This window comes from Bubalus bubalis, chromosome 4 (assembly GCF_019923935.1).
Source record: "Bubalus bubalis isolate 160015118507 breed Murrah chromosome 4, NDDB_SH_1, whole genome shotgun sequence".
Taxonomy (NCBI): Eukaryota; Metazoa; Chordata; class Mammalia; order Artiodactyla; family Bovidae; genus Bubalus; species Bubalus bubalis.
This window is the reverse complement of record NC_059160.1, coordinates 3,962,122-3,983,096: the sequence shown is the minus strand read 5'-3', so window position 1 is coordinate 3,983,096 and position 20,975 is coordinate 3,962,122. Positions and strand designations below refer to the sequence as shown.

Below are 20,975 nucleotides of genomic sequence, written 5' to 3'. Positions count from 1 at the left end.
TTTCCCCAAGATTAACTCTGTTCCCAGAACTGACTGAAACCTTCACACTTGGGGCCTTTGCACAGGTCCTACCTATCTTGGGCCTCCCTGGTGGCTCAGATGATGAAGAATCTGCCTGCAGTGTGGAATACCTGGGTTCGATCCCTGGATTGGGAAGATCCCCTGGGGAAGGAAATGGCAACCCACTCCAGTATTCTTGACGAGAATTCCACGGACAGAGGAGCCTGGCTGCAGTCCATGGGGGTCGCAAAGAGTCGGACACCACTGAGCTCCTGACACCTTCACTTTACTTGCCTCGTTGGCTCCTACTTAGTCGTTTTTATTTTAAACTCATTTATTTTTTGGCTGCGCTGGGCTTCTCACTGCTGTGGCTTCTCTCGTGGAGCACAGGCTGTAGGCAGTCAGGCTGCAGTATCTGTGGCACATGCTCCATGGCTCCATGGAGCTTACTCGCTCCATGGCATGTGGGATCCTCCCCGACCAGGGATCAAACCAGTGTCTCTTGGATTGTGAGGCAGATTCTAAGCACTGGACCACCAGGGAAGCCCCCTGCTTAGTATTTAAAATCCAATTTGAAGTCAGCTCCTCTGTAGAATCTTCCTTAAACTTCCCTTGTGCAGAATGGCCTCTACTGGATGGATGGATGGATGACGGGTGAATGGATGTGTAGATGAATGATGAATGGATGGTGGGTGGATGGATGGGTGGGAACGCTGTGAAGAAAGAAGTGATATCAGGAGAAAGTCCAGGTTCATTGAAGGTGAGGACCAGGAGGTGGATGTCAAGCTTGAACTAACCTGGGAATGAAGGGAGCATGTTCACTGAAATCAGGCCCCCAGGAAGTGTGGCTAGGCTGAAGAAGTGGTCAGATCCACAGAGTGGGTGTGGCCTGGGATGTGGACCCCAGGTCACAGGAGAAGGCCAGGGTGGCTGACCCCCTGCTCACCTGCTGTCACTCCCACAATGCCTTGTTTAACCCTTGCAGATGCCTGTGCCTTCCACCTCAGTCGTTCGCTTGTTAAATGCAAAGATCCTGAGACAGTCCAGGCCCTGAGTGTGACCTACATCTGAAGTTCAGCCTTCTGCTCCCTCTTCCCCTTCTCAACGCCCTTCTTCTCTAAAGCAGCTCTTAGCTTCCTTTAGTGTTCTGTTTGGCCTCTTAGCTGCTCACAGTCGGAACATTTAGCCAACAGCGTGACGTTCTGGTCTTTAGGCATCATAGAAACTAAACCTCATAAAGTGCCCTAACAGTACATATTGAGATTTAAATATATTTTCTATACATCCAGAGCTTTCCTTTCTCGTCAATGTTTAAGGCAGTCTAATAAAAATGTCCAGCATTTGCTCTATTTTTCAATCATGGAGGAATCCAGTCCTACTCGCACTGAAGTTCATATCACGCTGGAATGCTGTGGAGCTTTGTGGGGTCCAGCGCTTGTTTCTGAGGGGGAAGCAGCACACGGCCTTGGGGTGGTTTTGTTTTTGACTCTGAAGATGGCCGTTTAATCCCTGTTTCACAGAGGAGGAAGTGGGGACTCAGAATTCCAGTAACCAACCTGGGATCATGCAGCTGACTGAGGTCAGCTGGACTCAAACCTTGTGTCCTGAAAGGGCTTCCCTTGTGGCTTAGACAGTAAAGAATCTGCCTGCGATGCAGGAGACCCAGGTTCGATCCCTGGGTCGAGAAGATCCAGTGGAGAAGGGAATGGCTACTCACTGCAGTATTCTTGCCTGGAGAAATCCATGGACAGAGGAGCCTGGTGGGCTACAGTCCATGGGGTCGCCAAGAGTCAGACACGATTGAGCAACTAACAGCAACAGCAATATATACTTTGTATTTATAGTAATTAAACTATATATATTTATATGTGTGTGTGCTGCGTGTGTGCTAAGTCACTTCAGTCATGTCTGACTCTTTGCAACTGTATGGACTGCAGCCCACCAGGCTCCTCTGTCCATGGGATTCTCCAGGCAAGAATACTGGAGTGGGCTGCCACGCCCTCCTCCAGAGCATCTTCCCAACCCAGGGATTGAACCCATGTCTTTTTGCGTCTCCTGCATTGGCAGGTGGGTTCCTTACTCCTTGCCCCACCTGGGAAGCCCATATATTTATATATCATATATTAACTATATGATATTGAAAGGGCTACAGTCCATAGGGTCGCAAAGAGTCGGAGACGACTGAAGCAACTTAGCGTGCGTGCACACACACACACAGTATAATGATAATATATGGAAATAAATACGTGCCTGATCATAGCTTGCGGAAATGTTCCCTCCACCTCGTTGCTCTCTGTCCTAAACTAGCTCTCAGGCTCACTGAGCCTCTCACCTCTTTCCTTCAAGCCCCCTGAGCCCCTCTGAACACTGCCCCAGGGATGGGTGCAGGTAACCGAGGCCACTGAGGCTGGTGGGCTCCAGTGGCGGTCTCCAGCCCGGGAAGAGGAGACGGTCATGCTGGTGAGGGTGCTGAGGGACTGGAGAGTCTGGGGTTGTGCTCGCCACAGGGGCCATGGGCAAACCGAGAGTGGTGACAAGCCCCCGTCTTTAGCCGGGAGCTGATGGTGTTCGTGGGCGTTCAGACAGAACAGAGCTGGGACGTCATCGCCAGGCAGGGGCAGAGAAAGGGTGCTGACAGCCCACCAAAGCTTCTGCTTATCTTTCATCGGAGCTAGAGCCCTTGTTTGCTTAGAATAGCCTGGAATTCCACCCCACTGCTGGGCTCTTCACCCTTGAAACACAAGCCCAGGGAGTGAAAGGGGGGATGGCCTGCCCAAATCCCCTTCCTGACCATGAACTTGGTGTTCTTGACCGAGAACCAGCCACGGGTGCAAAAGGCCTTGGGCCCCTTTAGACTCCCCAGAGCCTTCGCTGATCTCAGCGTGGGTGTGAAGGGCCACGCTGGGTGCACATTTCCCAAGTCAGCGGCAGGGCTGTTTGTACAAACCAGCCTGCAGTCAGCAGTTGGACACAGCAAACAATCTGCGTTCTGGCTGGTTCTCAGGCTCCAGGGTGTTGTTTGCAGACAGCCCTGCAGTGATGGGTGGTTCTTGACCCCGCCTTCAGTGACGTCACGTTGGGCTTGGAAATTGTCATATGGCAGGACCAGATGACCAGCTGCTGCAGCACAGCCCTGCGCCACACGGCTTTGGGAAAGTCCTAGTATCAGAGCCGGGGCGATGGAAGAGGGTCCCTCCTAAATGTCGACAGCTGTAGGGGTGGCACCTGCTCTGTGCCAGGCACGGGGGTCTGCAGGGAGAGAGGCACTTCCTCCAGGAAGCCTTTCCTGACTCCCCCGCCTCCTCACCTCCATCCTCAGCCCCGCTGGACAGCGTGCGGACTTCTGTCAGAGCACGGCACTCACCTAGGTCCCCACCGACTTTGAAACCAGGGCTCTGTTTGTTTTCTCAGCATCACCATGAACAGCGCCTGGTACCTGTTGAGGAATGCGTGAACACGTGCAAAAGTGAGGCAGTGAGTCTGCCCGTCCAGCAGGGAGGTGGCCCTGCACCGAGCTCACACCTTGGTGGACGCCGAGCTGGGGGGCGGGATGGGTCGGGATCAGTCCATGCAACGCACAGGCTCACGTGCATCACCTGCTCGCTGAGGAATCTGAGGCCCCGAGAGGGTGGTGGGCTCTCCACGTCCAGCCAGGAGGAGAGCGTCTGGTCCCCAAGTGCAGGGGCATTCTCTCCGTGAGATGCTGGGTGCCCTGCGTGGGCAGGCGGCGATGTCAGGGTCCGGCCTGGAGACATGGAACTTGCGGGGACAGGACACTTGGGGTTGTTCCTCCTCCACTGTGACTGAGCTGAACTTATCTGCCCTTCCTTCTGAGCCCCGTCTGGGGAGGCCACCATCATGGCCTTTGCCGGGTCCCTGCGCTGGTCCAGGCAGACCTCCCTGCCACCCCCCAGGAGCTTTACATGGCAGGCTTCTGCTTCCCCGGACAGACACCTGTCTCCCCCATGCCGTCTGTCCTTCTGATTGCCCTGACCCATCTCTGCTGCTCAAGGTGGACTCGAGCTGCCTCTTGCTCACCATGAACACCTGGCAAGGGTTCAGGTGTCACCCTTCAAAAAAGAGGTGTGGAGAAAGAAGGACCCAGGAGTGTGTCCCATAGGGAACTGGGACTTCTCTGCTCATATAAAAGGTTTCCAGGCCCCCAGGACGGTCCTCAACGTGAGAGACTGGGGGAAGAGGCTCACACATGGTTTGTTTCCTCCCATGGGTCACAAGTGGGCACAGTGGGTTAGGAGAGAGGGGGACGGGTGTCTTCTGGGCATCTGCTCCATGCCAGGCCCTTTATCTAGACTCTTAAGTTCTTGGTTGGATAGACGGTGGTAGAGGAGGAAAGCAGGCTCACAGAAGAGGAGCTGGCACGGACTAAGGCAAGGACTCCAAAGCCCACGCGCACGGACTCCCTCACAGTGCGAGCTGCTCACAGCGCATAGGCTGCAGTGAGCCTGCTGTCACTCGTCCCCAGGATGGTGGCAGAGCCCGGGGGTGGTCACTTGGAGGGAGATGCAAGCACCTGGCTCAGGCGGGACTTGATGAGGTCCGAGCGCTCCTGCAGCTCTGAAATTCCCGGAGGGAAATCGTGTCCCCGGTCTCCACGTTGCTTCGGTCCCTGCTAACTCCCCACACACCTTCTGCTCTCTCCCCAGGCGTCGTGCGCCAGGTGCGGCCCATCGTGGGCCCGTTCCACGCCGTCCTGAAGCTGGAGATGAACTACGTGGTTGGGGGTGTGGTGTCGCACCGGAACGTCGTCCACGTCCACATCTTCGTCTCTGAGTATTGGTTCTGAGGGGCCGGCTCGCAGCACAGCCACGTCTGTGCCTCCGGGCCAAGTCATTGCCCTGCGCCGACGCCCTGTCCCCGTTTGTACCACCCAGACGTATCTCGGTTTTATGCATCTGTTTGTAGTGTTAGGCCGACATGTATTAAGCTAGGCCAGATGAATTAAGTCCATCTGTTGTCTTTTGGTGTTTAAATAATGAGTCCATTGACTTAAGTGTTTGGTTGAAAACCTTGCTTCTCTTTTAACACAAAGGTTAAATTTTGCTCCCTTTTCCCATCTCGGGGCTGGGCGTTGCTAAATGACCAAGAGGGGAAAAAAAACATTTTTCAAGGGGCAGCTAAGTCCAAATGGCAAGAGAAGACCAGTTCTTGCCCTGGTTTTATGAAATTTTGACATTTGGTACTTTTTTTTTGCCAATCAAGTTTTGTATATGAAATTCTAAAGAAGGTTACCAAAGAAGAGCAGGTATGATAACTTCTGCCCAGAAGCAGCAGGCCGCAGTGCCCCGGGGAGCCCTTCAAAGGTCAATTACAGTTGTGTGCAAACAGAACATCCCGGTGAAGCCACAGCCTGCTAGGCTTGTGTGCAGCTCCAGTATGTTCACCAAGCAGTCACTGGGTTTTCTGCACCCTGCCTCCATCCTGTATCATAGGTGGGAAATTAAACAGCTTTGTGAGCCTCCTGATGCTGTGTGCATGGGAATCTTTTAAGAGGGGCGGTCCTGTCTAGCCAAGGGCTTTCAAATATTCCTCAAGACCTTCTCAAAACCCTCCTGCCTCCCAAGGCTCCGGGGTGGGGCCCAGCCTGTGTATTGGGAAAGCCTCCAACCCACATCATTTCTGACAGCTTGCCACCCCTCCGTGACCAGGAAGCATGGCTCAAGCACCCTCCGGGCCCCAAGCTCGGCCCAGCAGGCGCGTCATGGAGCTCTGCTGGTGGTGTCCCTCGTGGGCTTTCTGATCCCCTCTAGAAGCCTCCGGGGGAGATGAGGCTTCTCTTTCGTGGGAAGGAGAGACCGCCAGATGCACTGAATCCCCCTGCACTCAGCAGCCTGTGCTTCATTTATTCCTCCTGGAAACCCACCCACGTGGGTGCGATTGTGCCTGATTTAGAGACAAGCAAACTGGGCTCAGGGCTTCCCTGGTGGCTCAGCAGTAAAGAATCCACTTGCCAATGCAGGAGACCCAGGCTTGATCCCTGGGTCAGGAAGATCCCCTGGAGAAAGGAGTGGCTACCACTCCAGTAGTCTTGCCTGGGAAATCCCATGGACAGAGGAGCCTGGCGGGCTACAATTCATGGGGTTGCAAAACAGTGGGACACTACTTAGCAACTGAACTAGAACAACAATTAAACAACAGAATTGGGCTCAGAGAGAGCAACTCAACCGCCCGAAGTCACACAGCTTTTTAGAGACAGAGAAGGGATTCAGATTCAGTATCAGATTCCAAACTTCATTGCTCTCTAAAAGCCTGTGTCAGAAGAGACGTGGACAGACTGGATTTATGGGGATCCTGGCACCACCTTCGGTGTGGACAGTGGCCCGAGGGCAGCCTACACCCCCATGCCCGCTTGCGCCTGCAGGAGTCAGCATCCGTGCCCTTGGTCTCCACGTACGTTTCCTCCCAGGCTTCACCCCATCTTCTTAGGCATCCCATTCGTGCCCCAGGTCATCTCAGCGGCTGGAACCCTGGCACTGGCCACGCTTTCAGCCCCACAGTGGGATTGCAGTGTGGCTGGTGTCTGGTAACTCGAACATGTCCAACTCTCAAACCTTCGGGAACTCCCAGCCTTTGTGAGGCCACTCATTTGGGGCACTTGTCCACTAAAGCCAGCCAGGCCTGGACCAGCCCGTCACATCTTGGTGGAAAGGGGAAGAAACAGTGTCGGGCTGGGCTGTCCTGGAGTCAGGTCCAGGGATGAGGAGGGTGAGGGGACATCTGAGCAGCGCTCGGCGCCTGTGAACTGGGGTCTGGGCAGGGAAGGGGAGGGTGCCTGGAGTCTGATCACAGGAATGGACGCTTCAGTGCAGTTAAGGAGGTGGGGGGAATGGAAGGGCTACATGGGTTCTGGTTCCCATCTGCAGCTTTCAGGGCAAGGCTGCAGAAGCCGGGAAGTTCTGAGCTCAGGCCCTGGGAGAGGCGGGTTTCCGGGAGCCTCTTCCTTCTGAGGACTGGGTGGAGTGGGGTGGGAAGACGCAGTGATGGGTCATTCTGGGAAAGGGCCTTCCCCACGCTCCTGATAGAGTTAGGATGAGAGGTGCCATTGGTGAACAGAGCCAAGCCTCCTCCTGTCAGTTGGCTCTCAGGTGAGCACATGACCCAAGCTGGCCAATCAGATCTTCCAGACGGAGGGCCGAGGGGCATGGGAAAGGGCAGAGGAGAGGTGGTGAGGTCCCCAGCTGTGGGGTAGAAAAGCAGAGGGGGAAAGGGAAGGGAGTCCGGGTCCTGTCTGATTCAGAGAGCCGGCTCTGAACTTCACCTTGGTGGGAGCCAGCTGCCTGAGTCACTGCCACCTGCCAAGCCTCAGTTTCTGCATCTGCAAAGTGGAGCCAGGAATCCCTGCTCAGCTGCCTGGCTTCCCAGTGGCAGTGAGGAGCCTGGAGGTGATGGGGGCAGAAGGGCTTTGCACCCGTGAAGTTCTGTGTGCCTGTAGGAGACCTTATCATCGAACGTCCTTAGAGGCAACGATGGTGATGGTAACTGTTGCCACTGTCAAGCCACGTGAACGTCCTCCTGAAGCCAGGCGTCTTTTTAGCTCTGCATTTCCTTTTCTTACTCCTTTGCGAGACATTCGGTTATAGACGGTTCTCTATATTACACATGAGCCTAATTTTTCACATTTTATATCATGCTCCAGGCTGGGCACCTGATGGACAGAAAAGCCTCCCATTATTCTTGCAAAGCAATTCCTGTCAGCACCCAGTATCAGCTGTGTCAGGTTCCAGAAGGTCTCATATCACACTGTTCTCCCAGAAGGCTGCGTCTGCTTTGAATAAAGAGAAACTACTCCAACGTTCAGAGCAGCGCCGTGGCACGTGGCAGGAGTGCCTGGGTCCCCTGGCGTCCTGGAGGGACCAGTGTGGAATGAGATGGAAGCAGACTCTTGAATGATGTTTGAAGTCGTAAGAGGGAAATAGAACCATTGCAGAGCTTTTGCAATGTGGCCTAGGGGAAGTCTGGTGACAGTCGCCGTGACTTCTTGTAATTACATTACTCTGTTGGAGATCTGTTATGGGCCAGGTAATGGCCTCTGTAATGGTCCCCTGATACACACATACACGCGCGCGCGCACACTTCACCCTCAATGCCTCTGCCAGGCCAGCTCAGGTCCATCTTCTGCCAAGAGGCCTCCTGCCAGCCTCACCCCCTGGGCTGCTCCTCTGCCCCCACCATGGGTCTCCTGTCCGGTGCTCTTTCTATTCCGTGTGTACCCACAACTCTGCATGAAAGGCTCTCTTCCCCTAACGTACTGAATCTGTGACTCTCACTTAAAAAAAAATTACTATATAATTTTTAAAAATGCACTAGAGTACACAGAAGTGAAGTGAAGTGAAAGTGCCCAGTCATGTCCGACTCTTTGCAACCCCATGGACTATCCATGAAATTCTCCAGGCCAGAATCCTGGAGTGGGTAGCCTTTCCTTTCTCCAGGGGATCTTCCCAACCCAGGGATCAAAACCAGGTCTCCCGCATTGCAGGTGGATTCTTTACCAGCTGAGCCACCAGGGAAGCCCAGAGTACAGAGAAGAGTATATAAAACCTCTCACCCCCATCACCCAGCTTCAACAGTTACTGACTCTCTGCCCATCTTCTTTTATCTCCCCTGTGCCCCTCACCTGCACCTGCCAACTCCTTATTTTGCAGGAGTATTTTTTAAAATAAACTTTATTTTTAGAGCAACTTTAGATTGACAGAAAGATTATGACGGTAGTACAGTTCCTGTATACCCACCCCCAAGTTTCTCCATTTTAACATTTTACTTTCACATGGTACGTTTGTACAATTAATGAACCCATGTTGTTGTTCAATCGCTCAGTTGTGTCCGACTCTTTGTGACCCCATGGACTGCAGCACTCCAGGCCTCCCTGTCCCACACCATCTCCCAGAGTTTGCCCAAATCCACGTTCATTGCATCGGTGATGCCATCCAGCTATCTCATCCTCTGATGCCCTCTTCTCCTGCCCTCAATCTTGCCCAGCATCAGGGAAAGATAATGAACCCATACTGACACATGCTGCTGCTACTGCTGCTAAGTCACTTCAGTCGTGTCCGACTCTGTGCGACCCCATAGACGGCAGCCCACCAGGCTCCCCGGTCCCTGGGATTCTCCAGGCAAGAGTACTGGAGTGGGGTGCCATTTCCTTCTATTATTAACTAAAATACATCCTTTCTTCTGGTTTCCTTAGTTCGTGCCTAACACCCATTTACTGTCCCAGAACCCACCCAGGATCCCACATGCAGTCATCCTGTCTCCTTAGCTCCTCTGGGCTGTGACGGTTTCTCAGACTTGCCTTGTTTCCGATGACCTTGGCAGTGTTGCGGAGGACTGAGCGGAGGTGGGTGGGTTGTAGGATGCCCCTCTGTTAGGTTTCGGCTGATGTTTTTCTCAGGATTAGACTGGGTTCATGGGTGCTGGGGGGCGACCATAGAGGTGAAGTGCCCGCCCCATCCCTCACATGTTGGCATGTGTGACATGGCCGATCCCCGTGACACTGACCTCGGTCACCTGGCAGAGATGCCTCCCGGGCTTTCTCACCGTAAAGTCACCCTCCCCGCATCAGCTCTGGACTCTGGGACGAGCTCACTATGCACAAGCCAGCTTGAAGGACTTACTCTCCAGCATCTTGAGGGCTGAACGCAGGACGACTTTCAAGCAAATCCCAGACACCATGTCGTGTCATGTTTCAAAATCTTCGATGCTTTCAAAATATGCATTTCTAAATATAAGGACTTTTTACCACCACACCCATTATACCTCACCATATTCACAATGAGTCCTTAATATTTTCTAATAAATAGCTTGTATTTCTAATTCAGCTCAACAAGCATTTAGTAAGATAGGTATAAGGACCCCAGGAGGGATGCAAAGATAAGGAAGATGCAACCCCTGCTCCCTGGGAATGGGAGCAAAATAGAAGGCAATTATTTCCTTAACACGTGCGGCTCAGCTGGTAAAGAATCTGCCTGCAATGCAGGAGACCTGGGTTCGATCCCTGGGTCGGGAAGATCCCCTGGAGAAGGGAACGGCTACCCACTCCAGTGTTCCGGCCTGGAGAATTCCATGAACAGTATAGTCCATGGGGTTGCAAAGAGTCGGACACGACTGAGCGCCTTTCACTTCACATTTCCTTAGCAGGAGGGACTTTTCATTTACCGAAGGATTCACTTTGGGGCTGTTTCACAAAACCAGCCTCCCCTTTGTGTGCCTGGTTTACCCAAAAGTAGACTTGTCCCTTTTGATCCTTCAAGTCTCAGCCCAAACACGCCTCCCGGGGTGGAGGCTGCTCTTGGACTCCAACCACCCAGGGCCCAGACTCCCTCCTACAACGTGGGATTCTTTCTTTTAACATTTTACTAATTTTTTACAAATTATTTATTTATTTGGCTATACCAGGTCTTAGGTGCAGCACATGGGGTCTTTAATCGCAGCATGTGAATTCTTAGTTGTGACTTGTGGGACCTAGTTCCTGACCAGGGATTGAACCCCAGCCCCTGCATTGGGAGCTCAGAGTCTTAGCCACTGGACCACTAGTGTGTTTAGTCACTTCAGTCATGTCCGACTGACTCTCTGTGACCCCATGGACCATGGCCTGACAGGCTCCTTTGTCCATAGGATTCTCCAGGCAAGAATATAGGAGTGGGTTGCCATTTCCTTCTCCAGGGGATCTTCCTGACCCAGGGATCAAACCCATGTCTTTATATTGCAGGCAGATTCTTTACCATCTGAGCCACCAGGGAACCCCAATATATATTTTTTAATTCCTACTCAGTAACTTATGTCTTCCTAGGTGGGCCTAATGGTAAAGAGCCTGCCTGCCAATGCAAAAAATGTAAGAGACCTGGGTTCGATCCCTGGGTCAGGAAGATCCCCTGGAGAAGAGAATGGCTACCCACTCCAATATTCTTGCCTGGAGAATTCCATGGACAGAGGAGCCTGGCTGGCTATAGACCATGGGGTTACAAAGAGCTGGACACAACTGAGTGACTTAGCATGCAGTATATATGTTTTATTGCTTTCTTGAAGAACGCAGATAGTGAATGAATACTGTTATATTTGATTTGCAATGCTGGGTGAGTTTCAGCTATACAGCCTTTCTCACATTTTTCAAATTACGGCCCACTGGAGTGGAGATGCGTGCTCCCTTGGTCTCGAGCACACCAGCCCCATCAGGACGGCCTGTTTCCCTGGGAACTGGCGCCAGAAGGGCGGCACAAAGCACAGGAATCATCACCTCGACATAATGGTTCACCAAAGTCCGGCATCCTGAGTGACAGCAGGTGGCACTGAAGACCAAAGTGCCTCTGCGTTTCCTTTGCACATTTCTGCCGTGATTCAGGGTGTCCGCTGCAAGTTCAAGGTGTCACTGTTCAATTATTAAACATGACGGGGCGTTGGGAGGCTTTGGCGCTCGGTGGTAAGCAGTCGGCCTTTACCGCAACTGCCTTATTAATATGTGTGGCAGCTCCCGCATGAATCAGTGTCATTTAACTAGGCAATGGCATTATAATCACCCATGAAATTATGCATAGGAAGGTCAATGGGACAAGTCAGACAGAAATGATTACTTTGATGATTAAAGCCTCCTGGACTTGGTCTCCCTGCAGATAAATGTCCCTCTGGCTTGTTCCCCGCTGATTTTCTGCAGACACTCAAGAGTCCAGTGCTACGACTCTGAGCCACCTTCCGGGTGGTGGTGCCACGTGAAATGAATGCAGGTCTCCTCCTAGTCAGAGCTGGTCAATAGATCATCCTAACTCCTGTTTCTCCAGCTGCCCTGACCTCCAGTCCTGCTTCTTCCTGGTCATTTGTTCCTTCAGAGTAAAATACACTTGACCCCAACTCCTCCACCTCCTTGGCGAGACCCTGAAGCACCTGGTCCCATTCCTTCCATTTGCTTTCTTTAGTTTATCAACTGATTCATCCAGGTACCTCTTTTCACTCGCCTCCCATTGGTGACTCATTTTACCCGAGTCTCCTCCCTTCTCTGTCTAAGCCTCCACACAGCTGCCGGGTCATCTTTTGGAGAAACCAGCTTGGATGGGAGCACCTCCTGGTCTCCAGTCCTCAGGGCCTCTGACACCAACCTTGTGGTATGGCTATGGGACCCTTCACCTTTGGGCCACACTCTTACTGCCCACCACTCCCCCCATCCACTCCACACAGGGTCCAGACATGCAGGCTCTGAAACTTCGGACACGCAGGCCTCTGAGCCTCTGCACACGGGGATCCATTCACCAGAAATGACCTCCCCCCACCCTTATCTCCGAGGTGAACTTCTCCTGACCCCACACGACCCAGCATGGGATGCCAGCTGCTCTAGGTATACATCCAGAGGAGTCAAAAGCAGGGACCGCACAGGTATTTGAGCACAGGTGTTCAGAGCAGCACTGCTCATAATCTGCCGAAAGGTGGAGCCAACCCAAGTGTCCATCAGCAGATGAATGGATAAACCAAATGCGGTCTGCCCATACAATGGGACATTATTCGTAACAGAAATTTTGATACATGCGGCAACATGGATAGACCTTAAAAACAGTATGCTTAATGAAATAAGCCAGACACGGGACAAATATTATACGATTCTATTAATATGAGGTCCCTAGGGACTTCCCTGGTTGTCCAGTGGTTAAGATTTCACCTTCCAATGCAGGGGGTTCAGGTTTAATCCAGGGTCAGGGAACTAGATCCCACATGACCTACAGCCAAATATATATATATATATATATATATAGAGAGAGAGAGAGAGAGAGAGAGAGAGAGCGAGCACGCGCAGAAGTAATAGTGTAACAAATTCAGCAAAGACTTTAAAAATGGTTCACATCAAAAAAATAGAATCTTAAGAACAACCTTAATAAAAGTCCACTCACCTGTCAGAGGTGGGGCACCTAGCAGGTAGCTCTGGGCCTCTCCCAGGACCAAGTCGGGCACAGAACAGGCTCTCAGCAAGTGTTTATGGGATGGAAAATATAAAAACATTGTGTTCTGAACTGAATTGTGTCCTCCCAAATCCATATGTTGAAGCCCTAACCTCCAGTGTGACTGTGTTTGAAGATGGGTCCTTTGAGGAAATGATGAAGACTGAAGGAGGTCCTAAGGGTGGGGCCCTGGTCTGATAGGGTCAGTGTCCTTGGAAGAAGAACAGGAAGACCCGGAGCTCTGTCTCTGTCCACCAGGAGAGGATGCTAGCCAGAAGGTAGATGTTTCTAGGGCAGGAAGAGTGCCCTCCCCAGGACCTGAATTTTCCAGCACCTTGACCTTAGACTGCCCCAACTCCAGAGCTATGAGAAGCAGATGTCTGTTGCTTAAGCCCCGCAGTCTTTGGTATTTTGTGATGGTGGCCAAAGCTGACCAATATGGCAAACAGCCAGGAATGGATGTAGTGCTCACAGACGCCGACCGTCAAGCCATTTGATGACCGGTTAATGTCAATGTAGGGGACTTCCCACAGGTGCCTCCACGGTGAAGAACCAGGAGACTCAGGTTCGATCCCTGGGTTGGGAAGATCCCCTGGAGGAGGAAATGGCAACCCGCTCCAGTATTCTTGCCTGGAGAATCCCAAGGATGGAGGAGCCTGGCGGGCACTGTCCGGGGGGTCACAAAGAGCTGGACACGACTGAGCACACACGCACGCAAAGTCAGTGTGGAGCCGGTATGAGCAGCTGGCACTGAAGGGAGGTGAAGAGGGGTGAAGGTTCTAGGGGGCTTTGTGATCTCAAGGACTCAGATATTCCAGGGTCTCCTGGCATGAGGGGTCCCTTCTGAGCCCTAACCTAACTGCACCATCCTCGTCCTCGTCTTCACTCCCCAGGATTCCTGTGTCCTAAACTCTTGTCCTCTCCAGGTAAAGTCTGTTAAAGATTTTTCTCTTTTAATGTGGACCATTTTTAAAGTCTTTATTGAATTTGTTACAATATTGCTTCTGTCTTATGTTTTGGTTTTGGGTGTTTTTTAGCTGTGAGGCATGTGGGATCTTAACTTCTTGACCAGGAATTGAACCCACACCCCCTGCCTTGGGAAGTGAAGCTTTAAACACTACACTGCCTGGCAAGTCCCCTGCTAACCTTGGTGGAAGAAGCAGTAGTTATGATTAAAAAAAAAAGTGCTGCATGATAGGTACTTCCGTAGCTACAGTTTCAGTTCAGTTCAGTTCAGTCGCTCAGTCGGGTCTGACTCTTTGCAGTCCCCTGGACTGCAGCACACCAGGCCTCCTTGTCATCATCAACTCCCGGAGTTCACTCAAACTCATGTCCATCAAGTCGGTGAAGACATCCAATCATCTCACCCTCTGCGGTCCCCTTCTCCTCCTGCCCTCAACCTTTCCCAGCATCAGAGTCTTTTCAAATGAGTCAGCTCTTCGCATTAGGTGGCCAAAGTATTGAAACTTCAGCTTCAGCATCGGCCCTTCCAATGAATATTCAGGACTGATTTCCTTTAGTATGGACTGGTTGGATCTCCTTGCAGTCCAAGGGACTCTCAAGAATCTTTTCCAACACCACAGTTCAAAAGCATCAATTCTTCAGCACTCAGCTTTCCTTAATAGTCCAACTCTCACATCCATACATGACTACTGGAAAAACCATAGACTTGACTAGACAGACCTTTGTCTGCAAAGTAATGTCTCTGCTTTTTAATATGCTGTCTAGGTTTGTCATAGCTTTTCTTCCAAGGAGCAAGTGTCTTTTAATTTCATGGCTGCAGTCACCATCTGCAGTGATTTTGGAGCCCCAGAAAAGAAAGTGTCTCACTGTTTCCACTGTTTCCCCATCTATTTGCCATGAAGTGATGGGATCGAATGCCATGATCTTAGTTTTCTGAATGTTGAGTTTTAAGCCAGCTTTTTCACTCTCCTCTTTCACTTTCATCAAGAGGCTCTTCAATTTCTCGTCACTTCCTGCCATCAGGGTGGTGTCATCTGCATATCTGAGGTTATTGATATTTCTCCCGGCAATCTTGATTCCAGCTTGTGCTTCATCTAGCCCTGCATTTCAACCTACAGTTTAGGTTTTAAGAATGATACATACCTGTGAAAGCTGGGCTATGCCCGAAGTGCGGGGTGTTGCTTTCACTGCAATTGGCCTCCTAGGACTCAGAAATCAAAAAGGAATGTTTTCTACTCCGCAGAGGGAAGAATTCTCACTCCCAGCCTAGCTTGACAATTTGATGGTTGCTCTTCTCAGCCCAGCCTAGATAATTGCATAATTAATTGCATGTAGGTAACTCACCCAGAGAAGGTGGTTATTAGGAGCGGGGAGCCCAACGCCCACCCCCCTGGAAAGAGGCCAGGTGCGCCTCTGGGTCAGGTCCAGGGGTGGGGGAGCTGCCGGACCGTGTGCAGGGCTCCTGGGTTCGCATCTGATCACAGGGGCAGTTCAGCCTGAGAACCAGAGGGCCTTGCTGCTGCCTGTTGGTTCTGTTGGGTCAAGTCGGAGGTTGTTCTGGAACCCAGACCCTACCAGGGGGGATGAGGTGCTGCTGTCTCCCCATCTTGAGGCTGGAAAGTCAGGGGATTCCCTGGGGGCTCTGGCCATTCCCCCTTAGGGTTCTCTGGGAGGCTTCTAGAAAGCCAGCCTCTACTTCCTTCCCCCTCCCCTCCCCCATCATGGTCCACAAGGCCGTGCATTTGCCCAGAGTCTGATGCACCCGTTCCCGGCTGGCTCCCTGAGCCTCGGCCGAGTTGTGATGCTGTGAAACCTCATCTGGAGGGTCTCAGCCTCCAAGAAGAACAGCCATCACTCAGTCACCTTGCAAGTGTGCCCTGGTACCACTGGACCAAATGCTTTGGGTGCTGGGGGCAGAGAAATGGTCCCTAGACAGATTGGATTCTTTCAATGAATCCCTCACCCCTGGCATTCTTGGCCTCTGGGGCCTCATCTGCCAGGCACAGATTTCCAAGGGCCTCTCCCCACTCTACTGGTTCACAGCCTGGAGGAACAGGCGGAGGAGACGGGCTGGGGGGGGTCAGCCCAGGGTTGTCGAGGGGCTGGTGGAATAACCGCATCACGCCACTGGCCTGCACCCTCCTCTGTCTCCCTCTGCAGAAAACTTGGCACCAAGCACGTGGCTTCTGTGTGGGGTCGACTTGTGACCACTTACCCACGAGCCTGGGATAACTGCAGAAGCCCAAGGTGTGGGGGAGCCCGGAGCCCCCTTCCAGCACCACTTCTTCCCTCTGCAGACCTCGGTGTGGACCTACAACCCTGGCTTTGGGCAAGACTATTAAGAAAATGGACGGATGGGGTGGGAGGCAGGGGGAGAGGTGGGTGCCCTTTGTGGAGCTGAGAAAGGGAGGGTCACCTGGGGATGAGAGGGAGAAGCTTTTGAAATGACACAGAGCAGGGGCAGCCATCGAAGCCCCCCCTTGCGGACCTCTTAGGGGAGTGGCCAAGTTCCAAGATCCTCCGTGGAAAATCTAAGTAGTTACCGGAGCCAACCACGATGGCAACATCAAGCAACAACTTTGACCCTGACATTGTGTTCCTTCACGAGACCCTCACTCAGCTCCTAGCTCTGGTTCCTGCACCTTGATGGGTAAATTATTCCAGCTGGTCTGTGGAGTGGCCAGTGACTGCGATCATTCCTAAGAGGCGAACACTTATTTCTGCATTTCTTTTTTTCCCCAATAAATCATCCCTTCATTTATTTAGTAATTACTGAACTCAGCATTGTGCTAGGCAAACATTTATAAACAAAACAGGACCAAAAAATTATAATCGGACTCAAATATTTGTACACCAAATGTTCATAGCGATATTCACAATAGCCAAAAGGCAGAAACTCAAATGTCCATTGATGAACAAATAGACAAAGTGTCGTGTATTCATACTACAGCATCACCAATCCGATGGACATGAATCTGAGCAAACTCTGGGAGATGGTGAAGGACAGGGAAGCCTGGCGTGCTGCAGAGTCGGACACGACTTAGTGACTGCACAATCCATACCATGGAACATTATTCCTGCTAATCCATGCTACCACGTGGATGAAACTTAAACATTAGGCTAAGAGAAATAAGGCAGAGAAGAAAAGACCAAAGACTGTATGACTCTGTGTGAGACACTAGAATAGGCAAATTTCTGCATTTCTCATGGCCACAATCACGTGGTTCCCAGGAGGATTCTTCAGATTGCCAAGAAAACACCCTCCCAGACAACCTTTCCTCTCTGAGTAGTAGGCTCCTGTGCACACAGCAGATGCTTACTTCTTGCCCTAGACAGCAGAGCCTGCCTGCCCCAGCATGAAGAGTGTGGGTTTGCACAAAGGAACCATTTCCCCGTTGTCTGCTTAGATTAGCAGTCTCCTGGTTAAAATCGGGCTTCCCTGGTGGCTCAGACGGTAAAGAATCCACCTACAATGCAGGAGATCCAGGTTCGATTCCTGGGTCTGGGATATCCTCTGGAGAGGAGAGTGGCAACCCACTGCAGTATTCTTGCCTGGGAAATCCCACGGACAGGGGACCTGGCAGGATCACAAAGTGTCGGACATGACCGAGGAACTAACATACACTGGTTAAAATCGCTTCTGCGAGCCCTTATGGGTAAGAACTAACAGAACCCTTCCAGCTGGTTGCCCTGGAAACGTGAGAGCATCTGCCTCCAAACTCAAATCTTAGCAGAGAAAGTGTTCGGCATCCCTGGACCGCATGTAGGTGGTGCTGGGGTCACAGGAGAACCCTCTGTCCTGGGTTTATGTCCTTGTCATAGTTTAGTCGCTAAGTCGTGTCCAACTCTTTGCAACCCCCATTCCACCCCTCTAGGTTGTCACAGAGCACCCGATTTGAGCTCCCTGCGTCATACAGCAAATTCCCACTGGCTATCCATTTTACATATGGTAAGTTTTCTTCTTTTAATTTTAAACAAATCTTTATTGCACATCTTCCACATCACAGATATGGAGAAAGGCCAGTGGGGAATACAGGGAATGGGTGGAGGGAATCTGTCAGGTCTGGTTTCTTTAATTGTCTCCTGCAAACTTGCTGGACTAAGTTTTATTTTCATCACTTTTATTTTGTTAGCGTTCGCGCTGTGCAACAAGACGTTTAAGACCAGATGCATTTCGCTTTCACACATATTTAGAAAAAATTCTCAAAGAAAGAGCCAATGAGTTGGTCATAAATTAGTAATTAATTTTGCTAATAAAAGTACCATGTGAGGGGCTTCCCTGGTGGTTCAGTGGTTAAGAATCTTCCTGCCAAGGCAGGGGACACAGGTTCGATTCCTGGCCCCAGAAGATCCCGCATGCTGCAGGGCAACAGAACTCACACACCACAAATACTGAGCCCGAGCTCCGTGAGAGAAGCCCTGCTCGCCGCAACCAGAGCGAGCCTGCGTTCAGCTGGGCCAAAAATTAAATTGAAAAAGATAAAAGTGATAAGTGTATATCTTTAAAAGCACCATATGCTTTTAGAGTTCTAAGAGCCAACAGTTACTTTGGCAACTGGGAAACTCAAATCTAAATTTAATGTCCAATTGAATAATACCCTATCTGATATTTAAAAAATTTAGTTTAACTTTCCCCTTTGTTTCTGATCTCCATTTTTTTTCTCTGTTCTGTGCTAGAGCATGACTTTTACAGCAAGTCATCTCATATTTTTTAAAATGAGTCATAAATTAGAAATAATTTTATTTAAAAATGAGTATTAAATAGAAATCACCTGACGCAATAACCAAAAGCTGGAAACAACGCAAGTGGCCAGCCGTGGACGGACAGGCAGGACGTGGCCTGGGTATGCACTCAGGATTACTCAGCCTTAGAAAGAAGGGGTTCCGAGATAGTGGGGGTGTGCTCAGTCGTGTCCGACTCTTTGTGACCCTGTGGACTGCAGCCCGCCATGCTCCTCTGTCCATGGAAGTCTCCAGGCAAGAACAGTGGAGTGGGCTGCCATTTCCTCCAGGAGATCCTGGGCCAGGGATCCCACCAGGATCTCTTGTGTCTCCTCCATCGGCAGGTGGATTCTTTACCACCTGGGAGGTGCTTCTGACATAGGCTACTATGCAAATGAACCTTGAGGACATTTTACTGCGTGAAATAGTCAGTCACAGAAAGACAGATACTACGTGATTTCCCTTTTCCGAAGTAGCCGGAGGAGTCAAATTCATAGACACGGAGGGTAAGACGGTGGGGGCCGGGGGCTGGGGGTCGGCAGAGCTGGCGTTCGATGGGCACAGCGCTTCAGTTGTGTAAGACGAACGAGTTCTGGAGGTGGACAGTGGTGATGGTCGTATAACAATGTCCATGGCCTTAATGCCGTGAATTGTACGCTTAAACACGACTAAAACGGTTACGTTTCTTTTGTAAGTATTTTACAACCAAAAAAAGAGACCAGTTAAAAAAATCACCCGCAAGTGAACAGTGGAAAATGTTTGTCGTGTAGAAGATGCGCTAGGCCAGTTTCTGCCGTTTTTTTTCTTAGAAGAAGGACAACACAGTAGCTTCCATGTGGATTTGTCCATCCCCTACCAAAGGTGATCAGCTGGGCCTCTCCAAGGAGGCATCCATGTGTAAACGCTGCCCGGCCACCAGCACAGCTAACACGGGCCCCACCCCGTAACTTGATGCCACCTCCCGTCCCCAGAGCAGGTGGGCGTCTGTTAAGCAGCAGGACCACGGCTGCCCCCACCTCCCAGCCCACAGGCCTCGTGGGGAAGGAACAGGGTAAACGTGGCCTTTCAGCAGCTGCCGCGCCTGTCATCACCGCTTTATTTTATCTCTGGCCTCCGGGGATTCACACTGCTTCCCCGTTATTAGTCCTATTATATCATCATCCGCAATTTTGCTTGTCAGCCGGGTCGGGGAGGGAGGTACCGCTACAACAGGGGGGCGCCGAGCAAAGAAAAAGACGCCATGTCTCCCTGGGGCCGGAGGGAGGCGGGCGGGGTGACCGTGAGCCTGCTGCTCCCACGGGGGCTGTTGACAGACAGGGGCTGGGAAGGGGCTTCCTGGGCCCTCGCTGTCGTCCTTGGGAGCCCCCAAGGCCGGTTTTACTAGAGGTGGACAAAGGCCGGGCCACCCTGTCAGCTGGCGCCCTTGGAGGCCGGGTGGTGCTGTCTGACTCATTGGGTCCTGAGTCAGAGGGGACAGGGGCCTGCAGGAGGCAGGGGATGGACGCAGGTTCCCTGGCAACCGACGCTAACAATGGCCGAAGTGCAGTGAGGAGGAGCTCGGAAATACAAAGCTGGCTGGCCCAGCCCTGAGTCCTGGCTCTGCTGCTGTGGAGCTGTGTGATCTGGGCAAGTTGCTAAACCTCTCTGAGGCTGATGTGGGGACCTCGATGCTACTTGTGAAACTCCTAGAGTGGTCCCCGCCACCTAGGTCCCTTCCCCCATCCTCCTTCCCACCTCCCCGTCAGCCCACGGGGAGAAATACCATCCTGGTGGTCTTGCTAACAAGTCTCCAGCACTGGTTTCTGGGACAACCTAGAAGGTGGTGTGGTGGGGGGGTGGGAGACGGGAGGGAGGGTCAGGAGGGAGGGGACATGTGCATGCCTGCGGCTGACGCACGTTGATGTATGGCTGAGACCAACGCAATGTTGGAAAGCAACTATCCTTCAACGAAAAAAAATGCATTTTGAAAAGAGACTTCAGAGACCACCCCACCTGTCCCTGCGTGCTCAGTGGTCACTTCCCTCCATCCACGGAGAGGGCAGCCTCTGAGGAATACTGGCCACCGTCCCCTTCTGAGAGCCGCTCTAGCCGGTATCCTGCAGAGTCAGAAGGACTAACTGTAAAGGCTTGACTCAGATGGTCTGCAGCTATATCCCAAGGGGGCGAGACAGAAAGTCTCAAAACCCGGGCAGTGGTGGGAAACTAGAGATCCAGTTCCTTTACCAACAGTATCCCAACAGCCTGCTTAGCCAGCGGTCACGGAAGACAATGAGAAATGATCTTGCAACAGTGCCTGACCAGCCACCCATGCTCCCGCGATCCAGGAGGACCACAAGACCAAGACTAGACCAACTTCGT

At 51.8% G+C, this 20,975-nt stretch overlaps 1 protein-coding gene across 1 annotated transcript in view; it reads left to right on the top strand.

The window, feature by feature from the left end:
• The window catches only part of FBLN1 (fibulin 1), an 82,315-nt gene extending 76,832 nt beyond the window's left edge, over positions 1 to 5,483 (top strand). The window contains exon 17 of the mRNA XM_025282688.3: positions 4,665 to 5,483. Within this exon, the coding sequence (XP_025138473.3) occupies positions 4,665 to 4,804 (140 nt within the window). The 3' untranslated portion in view covers positions 4,805 to 5,483. The remainder of the gene's footprint in view (positions 1 to 4,664) is intronic.
• The last annotated feature ends 15,492 nt before the right edge of the window (positions 5,484 to 20,975 follow it).